The 13221-nt window shown below is 41.8% G+C and overlaps 1 protein-coding gene across 3 annotated transcripts in view; it reads right to left on the bottom strand.

Moving 5' to 3' along the window:
- Positions 1-13221, bottom strand: part of TOM1L1 (target of myb1 like 1 membrane trafficking protein) — a 24268-nt gene extending 11047 nt beyond the window's left edge. The window contains exons 1-7 of one of the 3 annotated variants that reach the window (XM_035342751.1): positions 12903-13211; positions 12697-12781; positions 10418-10496; positions 4897-5046; positions 4328-4447; positions 2417-2524; positions 1695-1811 (exon numbers count right to left, since the gene is read on the bottom strand). In XM_035342751.1, the coding sequence (XP_035198642.1) occupies positions 1695-1811; positions 2417-2524; positions 4328-4447; positions 4897-5046; positions 10418-10496; positions 12697-12781; positions 12903-12960 (717 nt within the window). In that variant the 5' untranslated portion in view covers positions 12961-13211. Of the gene's footprint in view, positions 1-1694; positions 1812-2416; positions 2525-4327; positions 4448-4896; positions 5047-10417; positions 10497-12696; positions 12782-12902 lie in introns of all 3 variants that reach the window. The other 2 variants (XM_035342753.1, XM_035342752.1) reach the window with 2 other exon arrangements.

Below are 13221 nucleotides of genomic sequence, written 5' to 3'. Positions count from 1 at the left end.
CAATATTTCAAGAGAAATCTGCTATCTTAAGCCTTGTGTAGAACAGGGTGGAGAAAGGGAGGAGCTAGTCACTAACAAAGCTACAGAACCGAAAGTATGTTGCACTGATAAAGTTTACCCTGTTAAACTTTTCATTAAGAAACCCTGGATACTCAGTAGGACTGATAATCATCTCTCCAGCTCACTCAAAGCCTAAACAAGCAGCTCTTTTAATAAAGGACTTTGTTCTCCAACAACAAAAGCCTAATCCAAGCAATCCAGGTAGAGCCACGAACAAACGGGCACATTAAGCATAGTTAAAGAAACAGGCTAGCCATGCTTGCTGTTCTGTACCACTCAGTGCATGGAGGAAAAGGACAGTGAAATTAACATAGGAGGAATGAGTTTTTAGGCACTCCCCCACAAATGGGAACTCCACACCCTGTCCTCAAACTTTTGCCAACAATTTTATTACTGGGAGTGCCAATAAGAATCCACTGGCGTACTGTGGGCAACCTAATATGTGCACCCACACGCAGAAGGGCCATGCTGTAGGAGCCAGAAAATGAACGACACTTTTTCTGTTTCACCTCTACCCCCTTGGACCAGCAGCTCCACAGAGCTCTTCAAAAGAGACAGTGGTGGTGATGTCAGGAATTTCCAGGGGAGCAGAAACCACTGAGAGATGGATTGTCTCCTATCTGGTTCCCCCAGGCCAGCAGAGCCGCCCTTCACTGACAATGAGACACAGGGGAGAACTACTGCTCTCTTTCCGTATCTCAGTAAGAACCCATCCATAAAAGGACACAGCTGAACAGCACAACCCTGAAGGCAAACCAATAGTATCCAATAAAAAGTTCCTTGCGAAGGAATAATTATCCACTGGGCAAGACAGCCAAACCGAAGTCTTGTAAAAATTAGATCAGTTCTTCAATGCATTTGATGTTAACAAATTACAAAAATGCTTCCTTTGCGTAGAAGTTTGGAGGTAAGTTTAGAAACAGAAAGGATGTGATAAAAGCTTTTTGAATTCTTGCAGAAAATACGGAACAGCAAAAAGTCAATTTAAGATAAATCACTATTGAAATGCTAAAGTAATACTACATTTTTAATTTCTAAAACAGAAAAGAGCCTGGGCAAGTAGAATGTATGCATATTCACTATCAAATCTAAACTACTATTGCAATACGATTCCTTCAGGCTACACTTAAAGAGCACGTGGCTTCACCTATTGCACAGCAAGCTCCCAGTCTTTGAGGTCATGCACACAAAACCAAGGCTTCGTATTCTTCACTGTCCTTCAGTTTGCCTTTAAGGTACTGGTAATAATAAAGAGATCCCTGCAAACTCCAGGATGGATATGCGAGATTGTGTCATCACCTGTTTTCCCAGAAGGCAACTGCGTTCACCTGGAATGTTCTCAAGCATGTTCTGTCAAACAGCCATAACAGAGAACGCTCCATTATGAAATTCCTTTGCCCTTGGAATTCCCTAGAGCTTAAATTTATATTGCAAGCTGTTTTGTCCTTTCACGACTATCTAGATGTCAGAGGAAGGTGAAGGAGACAAGAGAAAGCTGAGCAAAACCAGAGATCGAAACCTGATTTTGGCTTCCATTTTGCAGTTTAAATCCAGATGTTATGAGAAAGGGTACAACATATTCTAAAATCAGCTTTGACCAAACAAAGAGTTCCTACGACAGAGTTAGTGCATACCTGTAAAAGATTCATATCATCCGGATTTTCAGAGCCAGGAACATTTTCTTTTAATATTGATGACATGACTCTCACATTCATTTTTGCCATATCCAGTTCACTGTACAGTTTCCCAATCTGTTCAGTTCAACATGACAGAATATTGTGCAGGTGAACAGAGCGAGCAGAATAATTCTTACCTCTAATATGTACTTTCTTCCCCATTAGGTATAACATAGCTAATTAGCGTTATTTTACTCCAGTGAAATCCCTTGTGAAAATAGGAATTAGCTCATCTTTTCTATGTCCAATCACATTAAGATCTAAATCTGATAACACTACTTGTTTTCTGTACAATTAGTGCCTCTCACTATTGAGAAGACTGTTGCTCTTTTTAGTTAGCTACAGGCCAAGCAGGAACAGAAACAATCTGTCCTTTTCTTTCTAAGAATAATCCCTTATTTGCGTAAGACACTAGACTTATGCAAAAGTAAGTTTAGCTTTCTCTCTTATCTTAGGAGTAACTTTTATCAATTTGCATAACAACATCATAAGAGATCATGAGAAATTCTCATGCTCAAGTAAATGATTCCACTTTCTGGCTGGGTACAACCTGGCATTTATCCAAGTGATTTCTGCATGCTTTGCGTTGGCAAACCACCATGTAGAGCATCTTCAGGAGAATTTCACCAGCGCATTTCAAGCGGAAACTCCCCCACCCCTCCAAACCTGTAGTACTGTACCTGCTCAGCAGTCAACAGTAATGTTGGGCCTGTGGGAAGAGGCAATAACGAACGTTTGGTGGGATTAGCAGAAGATGGTGATGACTTTGTAGGATGCTGAGATGAAGACTGTTAAAAGACAGAAGAGCAGATCTTGAGTTTAACAAAAGAATTGAAACTGACATCCAGATGAGAGTGCTACAAAACGTCTCTGTCAGACTAGACAACTGGGCATTAGCTTTTGCATAATCAGTGCTCCCAGGGAATTTGTTGAGCAAAGTCTATTTATAAGAATAAATCTAATAGCTACTTTGTAATGAAATCAGGCTTGGAATTCAGGTATCTTTTAAATGGGTTTGCTAGCAAATCCCATCACAGATAAAATGGGAATGGCTAAGAACAGGCTGTCTCCTTGACCTCTGAAGCCGTCTAACGGAGAGTCCTTCCTAAAGTGCCACTGCAATTTTACAGCAAAGGCTAGTTTAGAATGCATTCACGCCTGGGAGCAGTGACAAGGTTGGGGTGTTTCCATTTGTATTACAGCTGAACTGACTGCAGTAAAAAAGACCCTGCACAAAACTGCATAGGTCATGTCCTTCATCTCTTAGTGACTGAATTAAAAATGGCATTCAGGTCTGCTGCTGCCTAGATCAACGGAAGGTTTGTGACTGACTTTAACGGACAGATACATGCGGTACACAGAATTGTCTCTACTGCAATTGGTGAGGAAAGATTTATTGTCCAGTGAAAGCACTTTCTTCCAGATGTTCAAAATACAGCTTGTTGCAACAGCCATAATTACCTGAGCTTTTGCGCACTTCATTATTCAGTCATCAAATCAAACTCAGGATAATCGAATCATTCCTGTCTACACTGATTACAGACATCCAATTCTACAATTGCAAGGTTCTACCCAGTGGTGAATGCTTTCACACTTCCCAAATCTTGTGAAAACTCTTCTACTAGAAAACAAATTCTGGAGAGAATTGCTGTAAAGCATGTACTGTATTTTTCAGCCGATGTCCAACGCTCAGAACATATTTACATTTAATTTATCCTAGACACTACACTATGGTATCTATGATATATGCTTAAATAACAAAGGTAGAGATTAGCCACAAGGTCAAATATTATTGTGTATAAGATGTGCAAACAACTTGAGAGACCTCTCTTACAGATTTACACCTCTCTCAGTTTAAAAATTAAACATAGATAATGTTCCAAGGAGACCTTATTACAGCCTTCCAATAAATAAAGGGAGGCCTACAAGAAAGAAGGGGAGAGACTCCACCAAGGTGTATAGTGACAGGACAAAGGGCTTTAAACTCAAAAAAGAATAGATTTAGATTACATATTAGGAAGAAATTCTTCACTATGAGGGTGGTGAGGCACTGAACCAGTTTGCCCAGAGAGGCTGTGGACACCCCCTCCCTGGAGGTGTTCAGGGTGGATTGGATGAGACCCTGGGCAACCTGATCTAGTGTAAAGTGTCTCTGCTCGTGGCAGAGGGGATGGAACCACATGATCATTAAGTTCCTTCCCAACCCAAATCATTCAATGCTCAAATTCTGAATGGTGTGGGCTCTCATGAAAATCTTAATCCTTTTAGTTGAAAACATTTCAATTCTTTAAATGCTTTGGAAGTCTTAAGAGACACACGCTTCTTTTTTGAGAACATATTCACTAATTTGTGGCTTGAAGTAAAATAAAGACTTTAGTATATAGGCCAAGTTTCTTTGTTGTTATCTTAGCTGTTATAATTGAAACTGATTTCTGTTCACGTGTTCAAGTAGATTGGTCATACTCTGCCCTGGAGCATTTAAAAAACAAAACAAAAACAAACACACCTTCTGTGTCCACAGAGCTCATACAATTAACACATCCTGTTTCTGATTTAGAATGACTTAATGAAGTATCCTTGTGTATCCCCACCTTAGGTGCCCCTGTGCTGGTGTCAGCAGATGGAAACTCCACTCCTTTCTTCAGCAATTCTAGATAAACTTCTTTTACTTCGGTCACATCCACCATTCCTTGGAACCCTCGAGCCCATGTCTGGATTTGAAATAACAGTCACAGAAATAGACAGACAGTGGAGTCAGACAAGCCCTTCTAAAACATACAGTCCTAAAGGCAGGCAATTCCCTCCATGTGAACTGAATGTTTTCTCCCTCCACCCAATCCAACTAACTCCACTCAAAACAGGAGGACCACCACCAAAGCTCTGAAGTTCCCTCTCACCCTGCTTAAACCCACAGAGGAAGCACATACACAGACTGTGAGGGGAACATAAAAAGTGGAGGTTGACAGTTTTCCAGGACTCTTTCTAGTTCTCTCTTTTTGTCTTCCACTCTGTGCTACTCCTGCATGAAGCAGATGCAGAGGAATAAAGTCCACTTTAGTAAGAGGTTCCCATGAGTACACTGCAGTACAGAAATTGGCTGCATCATTAAATCTTTACCATACAGCAGAGACAAAACACTCACTGTTTACTCTAGACTTACCATGATGAAGGTCAAGATTCTCTCCTGCATGTCAATTGGCAGGTTGTATCTTGGATTCAGTAGTTTCACCAGCTTGTCCTTACAGAAGTCTTTCTTCACAACTAAAGACTGGAATCTAGGACCACAGTTCTGCACACACATGTCGAGCAGCTGCGCATACAAAAACTTCTGTTACAAAGATGCTATGAACAGAAAAACCTGAGTGCTTTTGTTTCTTTTTGTTTAAGTTGGTTCAAGGTGTTGTGGAGAAAGAGTACTAATGGATATGAACGGACTACTGCCAACAGTCTCACCACGTTGTCTGAGGAGGTTACTAGAAGGAAACATATGTTCACTGTGTGTCTTGCTATTCCTATGCAGATACAAGATGAAATGGGTTACCCAGAATTAAACTATTTTAACAGAGAAGCATGTCACAGCAGTTACTGAACATGCAGTACTTTAATAGTGTGAAATCTCTCCATAGCCTGAAAAAATGACTTGTACAGATTCAGTAACAGAACTAATTCAATGCCTAGCAAACAGGTACCCTAGTCTAATAGTAAGCTTGTTTTCTTCTCCCAGAGAGCTCTTCAGAATCTAAATGCATCTCTTCTAATCTGTCCTCTAAAGTGAGAGACTAATGAAAAATAGAAAAGAACAAATTCAACTACTCAGAGTACAATTTCTCCATGTGTTTTAAAGGTCACATTGATTTGAAGCAGAACAAGTGAATTGTTCGAATTGTCATATTCATCTTCACAAAAGAAGTCTACTTTAAAAACTGCCTGGAACGCTCAGAATGTGATCCCTGCAAGCAGCATGTCTGCCCTACCAAGTACAGAGGCATGTCACCATGACGTAAGACTTCTCCCTTGTGCATTGGGGGGTTTCTGGCTGCAATTCCCATGTTACAGAAGAACAGTCAAAGGCTGTCAGTACGTCCCAACCACCTGAAATCAGCCCCATACAAGATTTGTTCAGAAACTGAGGCCAATTGGACCATGTGCAGAATTAGGAGCAGAACTCACCTCACCTGGCTTAAATCTGAAGGCCAACCAGAGGACTATGACACCCCATGTAAAGAAAAATAATCACTTGTGCTTTCCACTCATCATCCTCATCCTTATTTTTATTTTATCTCCCAATTTAAGAGTGAGAATCGAAAAGTGAAAGCAAAGGATAGAATTCACAGAAATTTGCAAAACATGGTTTTAGTCATAAAACTTCCCCCGAATCATGCAATAGACAGGATGTATTTGCAAAAGGATACATGGATTTTTAAGAATGCTACTGTATTCATCATTGAAGTAAGTTAAATACACTCTCCTATTCAGGGCAGACTATATTTGGCTATGTTGAAGTCATTTTAGTAACTCATTTTCCAGCCTCAGGACTTGGGGATTTCCTCCCAGTGTTATCAGGAACTTATGGGAGAGGATGCTCAAGACCTGAAGAAGATATATTGCTGAAATGAAAAGAGAGTAGAACAAAGAGACACTGGCAGACTGCTGTGCAAAATAACTGAGAGATAATTACCAAAAAATCTTGGCTCAAAACATTATTTTTCATTTGAAAGAGTACATGAAACACATGCTAATAAGCCAAGTCATTTGCCTGTGCAGTACTTCAAAGATGGTTTGTGTAGAACATTTTCAGCCCAGTGCATGGGAAATTTGGTATGCTACTCCCTGTTATTAATTCTTTATATAAGGGACTGAGTATTTACCCTCTGAATGAAAGCACTGAAGCTAATGGGCTAGATCATCCACTCAATTATGCCAGTCCAGCCCACTTACAGTGAAACTAAGCTGGTGTAAGAGAAAGAAGAATTTGACTTAATTATTTTTAACTGGACCATTCACGAACAAGCCACTTTCATACTAATAACACCTTTCATGAGAATTTCAATATGGTTATTTATCAGTGCAAATAGGACTGCACCTTCTCGAGCAGTTCCATTGGAACAAATGGATCCGAGGGGGGCAAGTCAAGCAGTGCTTCACATAGTGCAACGAAATCTCAATAGAAACATGTTCTAATAACTGAAATGGCAAATTAACTTGTATCAACTCATTAACCTTCCTCTGGATGATTGCTGGAGCTGACAGAGCTGCTATGTTCCAGGCTAGCCGATACCAGACATCCAGCTAAGAGAGCTGCACTGAGCAGGAAGGAGAGAGAATTGCACAAAGCCCTGGGGTTCATAGAAAACTGAGATGATAAAAGGCAAACTGTTAAAAAAACTGTATGGCAGAAACAAGATGGGAGAAGCTATGGGGGATAACAAAAGGGAAGTCAACTATATTCCTTATCAATACAGGCCTTACTAAGAATCCAGTAGGGCAAACTGCTCATCTAAAGCAGCCAGATGTTGCCCAAAAGCTATAGTGAATGGATTTAGTCTGCAACAGATACCTCTTAAACCTAATGTGAATGCAAGAAACACAAATGAACAGTTTGCCTTTTAATATTTCTGAGAGGTGAGTTGTCAATCCCTCTCCAGGATTATACTCTACTAAACTTATAGTGATACCCTACCCAGTAGAGGTTTTGAATAGCAGACACTATTTCTAGGTGCCAACCCCTAAAAGAAACTTTTGCATTTCAAAACACTGATTTTTCAAAATGTTCTGAATTTTTCAAAAAACACACATTGAAATACATATTACGTTTGCTCCCACTCAATATCTTTTATTTTCCTCTTTTTCCATACGTACCATAAAGTGCAATAAAATCTTACATTTCTGCCCACAGCTTTATATGTAAGTGTGTGTGTTAACACAAATGTAGAGAAGGACACATTTAATAAATGACTCCCCCATGTGCTGTTCAGTTCCTAAGACCTTACAAGATTCAGAACTGGGGCACTACAGTAAATGCTTTAAAAAAAACAAGGGAGATCTACAGAGACATCTGAACAGGTGTCTCAGCATTCACTACATAAACACATTTTACATATCCAAAGCCTATTAATCATAAGGAGGCAGATAACACATACACATTTTGCTGGATTCCTGCCTAAAAGTTCTAATCCTCTTCACTCCCTGATTGCAAAATCAGCACTGCCAAGCCTGACCACTTGGCTTTATCAAAGACAGCACAACGTAACTTCACGGCCTGACATGCATACACCTCGATCCACGTGACTTCACAAGCACCAGGTAACTTCCCTAGATCAGAGTACATGGAGTTAAGGCACAGCCAACACATTTTACAGCTGGCACTCACCCTTCTTCCTGCAAGTAAATAAAGACAGACGAGCAGGCAGACACTGCTGAGATTTAACATGTCTTGATGACAGAATCAGGGCTAATCCATGCAGTCATGCTACTTCAGACAATGACTTTCACATTTCACTCTTTGTACCTTCTCTGGGAAGGAAATCCTTTAGACAGCAATTTCATTAGAAATACTAAATTCCAAAATTTTACAGTTGAGTAAACAAGTGTGTAATGAGGAACACTTGGAAGCAAAAGTGGCTTCTAGATCTGTTTCCTTCTAATAGTTCCATCTACTGTAGGTAGGAGAGACAGTGCAATGCAGTGTCTCAAAAGCAGAAAGACAGCATTTACTGTAGGAAAGACGAGCAATATAGCAAAAATTTAAATTTATTAAATTAAAGCACAGCTCTTAAAAAAGGAGACCTTATTTTTGGAGAAATCTGAGAGAAAACGAAGGATTTTAAAAAGGTAATAGTTAAGGGTGGTCTTTTTTTAAAATTATTTTTTATTTTTAGAAACTGAAAATTATTTTTTTTCTGCTTGCAATGACTTATTGTTCCAAACCAAGCATTTCAAAATGAGAAACAGGAACAATGTAATTCATGCAATCAAGAAAGTAGAACAGAAAAATAGCACACAGAAGAACTGATTTAGGAATAAAGGAGTTAAAGTAATACATGGTTAACAATGAGATCAAAGGAAAGGTTTTACATGTGCTAAACTGATAGCAGTACAAGTAGAAAAGGAGAAAAAAAGAAAGGAGGCAAGGACAGAAGGTCTTACAGAATAGAAGCATGGGCAGAGTTAGAGGAAAGGTTGGCACTTATTTAAAAATAAATAAATAAATGTTAATGAACACATGGAAAAGGAACAGAAGCTAGGCCAAAAAGCTGTGATTGCCTGGCAGACATGGCTACTTGTGTACATGGGAGTGGGTGAGAAAAGACGTGGAGAAAGAGCCTGCAACTGTAAAGAGACCGTGAGAAAGTGCCTAACTAGAAGCACAACTGAAACCCAGTACACACTCCACCTCTAAGCAAATAGAAAAAGCTTCCAGGTAAACACAACAAAGCTTTTCCTTGGATACACCTGGCACATGATCTTCCTCTTGTTTTTCTGAGAAGAGCACCTGAGCATATCTGCTGAGTTAATATCCAAATAAAGACTCTGAAATCTTAAGCACTGGACCACCAAAACATCAGTTGACTGTATCAGATGTTCAGAGGATTAAGGTGCACAAAGACTGTAGGAGAAAGCATGGAGATCTGATACAGGGATTACAACTGCAGCGGAAACTGAGTGTTTCTGTTATGCAAACACACAGAACACGCAAAAAGGTGACTCATGAGACAGTGGAGGAGGAAATCAGGAAAGAAGTGCGGAAGTGGAATGAGATGAAGCTATACATTGGTATGTGCAACACATTTATCTGCATCTCTAACTTGTCAAGTGACACTTAGGCAATTGCTAAGTGACCTAAAATTCAACACTATCAATCACTTATCTTCCTTAATCACTTCTCAGCATGTATTGATATAGATAACTATTTTGCACAACAAATACCAAACTTGTGAATAATAGCACCCAGTGTAATGCAGACAAGCCTCTTATACCCTTACACCCTCATACACTTTTTAAAAAAAGGAAATTGTATATATATAGTGTGTGTGTGTGTATATATATATATATACACTAAATCTTAAATTGACTGAGATCCCAAACTCTGGGAAATCTGAAACACACTGTCATATTCTGAAGGCCAGGGTATCTCAAGCAAGGATATTCCTGGTCACTCCAACCTTTAGTGATAACATTTGAATCTTGCAGGGCTTATCCTGTGTCTTATTGCCTTGCTTAGCTCACCATTGTTTTCCCTTCATTTAAATTTCTGACTGTATACAATAACACTTGCTTTTACAAAATGAGTATCACACATTCCACCTCACAGCATACTTAGTTTAACCAAGATCAGTACCACAAGGTGAGTAATAGAACAGTCAAATGTGGCTTTTATCTAACATCCCAAGTTCGCTATCTTTCACAAACAGGTGGAGCACTCACAGAGGGACAGACACAGGAGTAAATAAGAACCAAACTATTCCTATTCAGTGCAGGCTTAAAAAAAAAAGAGCAACAATAAATTCAGGAAAAATGAGCACCAGCGGACCATCTGGCCTGCACTGGTAGTGCTATACACACAAACAACAAAGACAGAAAACGTCCTGTAGAGTCACGTCAGTGCTAATTTGCATGCCATCTTATCATTTAAAGTGTTTTCCTTCTTAGTGTCTAATTAATATTAATATAGCTGTACTTACAGACAGGGTAAGCCTGATCTCCTTATGGTTACAGTTTTTGGAGAGTTTTTTCTTTAACGCTTTAACAGCATCTTTAGGTCTGTGACAAGAAATTAAATAGAAAAGGTTACCGGTGAAATTGACATTTTTTCTACTTCATAACTTCATCCAAGACCTAAAAATATTGGTCTGAGATATGGAACCAAGTTCATCCCTGTGTTTACACCCGCATAAAAACAGAGTAGTTGCCCCAATGATTTCAGCAAAATCACTTCAGCACTGAGCTAGAGGAACAAAGCACTTCATCAGGTTTGTTACTGCAGGCTGTGCGTTACTCTTGAGCTTGTGCAGAGATTCTTCTCTGCAGGGTCTCCTCCAAAATTGTACTATTTCACTGCTGTACAATAGATTTACTTATCTAACTTTCACTGTTATGAAAGGGAATAGGAATTGCCAAACGTATCTAGAGTTGACTGGTACCTATTTTTCATATATGATGCGATCAAAAATATTCTCCTGAGAGTGCTGTAAGAAGTAGGGGTGTCTTGGCTAATGTCCAATCTTATAATTGCTGGATGCTTTTAACTAATCTGAGTAATTACCATGTACAGACGGACAACCCATTCCACCCAAGAGATAGTGGCATCTCTATCCTAGTCATTTTCATTTCTATATATACACCCCATATCTTTTAAGTATCTATGTAGGAGGAAGAGGGTGGAAGATGGTATCAAGCTTACCACGTGGGAAATAATTTTGACTGATTAATATGGGCTATGCATAGTGTACCCAGATATTACACCTATTAGGGCCAGCTCAATGATCAACAAAAACAAGATGTCCTAAAGACTCTTTAGGATCTCTCTAAAATCTAAGATGAAACCATATGCATAAATTGAACATTTCAATAAGAAAAAAAAATCTTTGTTGAAAATTTCAGTCATTGAATTTAAATGAGTACTTAGCACTACTGCGTTTTTCGTTTTGAAAGGCCTGTTGTACTTCACGTGAAAAAAAGAAGAGATTTCTCTGTGTTTTTATCCTATGGCAGCAGAGTTGTCATACCAAGTATCAAGTCAAAATGCACGTGACGGATGGGAGCAGAAGAGGAAAGCTTCCCCTTGCAGAAAGCTACACTATTACACCGCTCTTGCTTCTTGCTCCCTCTCTGAAGCATCTGGAAATGCTCTGGTCGGGAGCTGGGTATTACATTAAAATAACCATTTGCTTAATTACATACAGCAGTTCTGCTGTTCCTTACATCCTGTTACAGACTGGGACTAGTAGTAGTTGCCTAGAAGGAACTCCTCTGTAAGCATAAGCTGTACACAAGAGGAAGTAGTTTATTAAAAAAAGCTCTGTTGCATAGAAACTCCACATAAAAACTAACAAAGAGGGACAAAGAATGCTGTAGCTCTTGGCAGCAACTGGAAAGGAGTTATGACTGACCCTCCAAGCTCTAAGAGCCCCAGGTCAGAGCATGAAATCATGAAAAAAAAAAAATGAAAAGAAGGAAAATTTGATATAGAAGAAGATACTTGTGCAGAAGCTAAGGCATACCTTGTTCTCCTGGAGAAAACTCTCCAGTCAGTGTTAAAATATGCTCATCTCAGTGAGTGCTCGCAATGTGGTGCAGCAGCAGGTCTTACACAGTAGTTTTCTTCTCCCCCTTTTACAGGTGAGAGCAAGGAACTGACCAAGCAAACCAGAACTTTTCTGTTGGGTGCAAGTGGCCACCCGGGGAGCTCAGCAGGCAGGCGCCAGCCACTTCACCCCGCTGCTGCAGGGCAGGCGGGCTGTGACACTGCCTCGTGGGGAGCCCTGCTTCAGTTAAAAGGCCACAATGTTTAAAACTGTGTTGCAGGAGAACAAATGCCCAAGGTCTTCTCCCAGTTGGGATTTTGCAGAGCACAGGGGGGACCTGTTCAGCCTGACAAGCAGCACGGGTTGCCTGAAACACGTCAGATGCAGGTGAGAAACCTACGCTAACTCCTTGCATGGGGCAGAGCCCCCAAGCCTAATCCCTCAGAGTCTTGGCATTCAGCAAGGGGCACCGGGACAGGCACAGATCCCTGCTCTCCGCTGTTATTTCATTTTGGGCAACTTTACACAGTCACCACATGTCACCTGCTTGACTTTGTCCTGCCCTCGAGCAGCACAGGACGAAGTAGGAACTGCCCCTAACATGGAAACCCGGACACCGCGCCTCGAGGAGACGCAGGAGACGGCGGGCAGGCGACAGCCCCTGGGGAGCCCCCGCCGCGCCCCGAGCCCCCCCGGGACCGACCCTGGCGGCTCACCCCTCCTCGGTGGCGTTGATCACATCGCAGATGTGCAGGAACTGCCCCCACTCCTCCGTCTGCAGCGCTCCGAACGTCGCCCGCTCTGAAAGGCCAAGGGGGACCCGTTCAGGCGGGCGGGACGCGGCGACCCCCGGCTCCCCCTCACGGCCGCCCCCCGGCTCTCCCCTCACGGCCGGGCGGGACGCGGCTCCCCCGCAACTCACCGATCAGGCTGCCCACGGCGGTGCCGAAAGGATCTTTCGGAGCCTTCCCAAAGGCCATGGCCGCTGCTGGCTGGCTGCGCGGGGCGGCGGCAGCCCCGTCCCGTCCCGTCGCGTCCCGTCCCCGGCCGCTCGCCTCCTGTCCCCGCCGGGCGCTCCCTTGTGGGGCCGGGGCGGAGCCGCCTGCAGGTACCAGCAGCGAGGAGCCGGGAGCGGGCCGGGCCGGGCAGGACAGGGCAGCACCGCCCCCAGGGCAGGGGCTCCCCGCCCCGCCTGGGCAAACAAACGTTCACGCGGCGCCGGGCGGCCGCGGCCTGCGCGG

This window comes from Oxyura jamaicensis, chromosome 18, assembly GCF_011077185.1.
Source record: "Oxyura jamaicensis isolate SHBP4307 breed ruddy duck chromosome 18, BPBGC_Ojam_1.0, whole genome shotgun sequence".
Classification (NCBI taxonomy): domain Eukaryota; kingdom Metazoa; phylum Chordata; class Aves; order Anseriformes; family Anatidae; genus Oxyura; species Oxyura jamaicensis.
The sequence above is the reverse complement of the archived record's forward strand: the minus strand, read 5'-3'. Positions and strand labels throughout refer to the sequence as shown.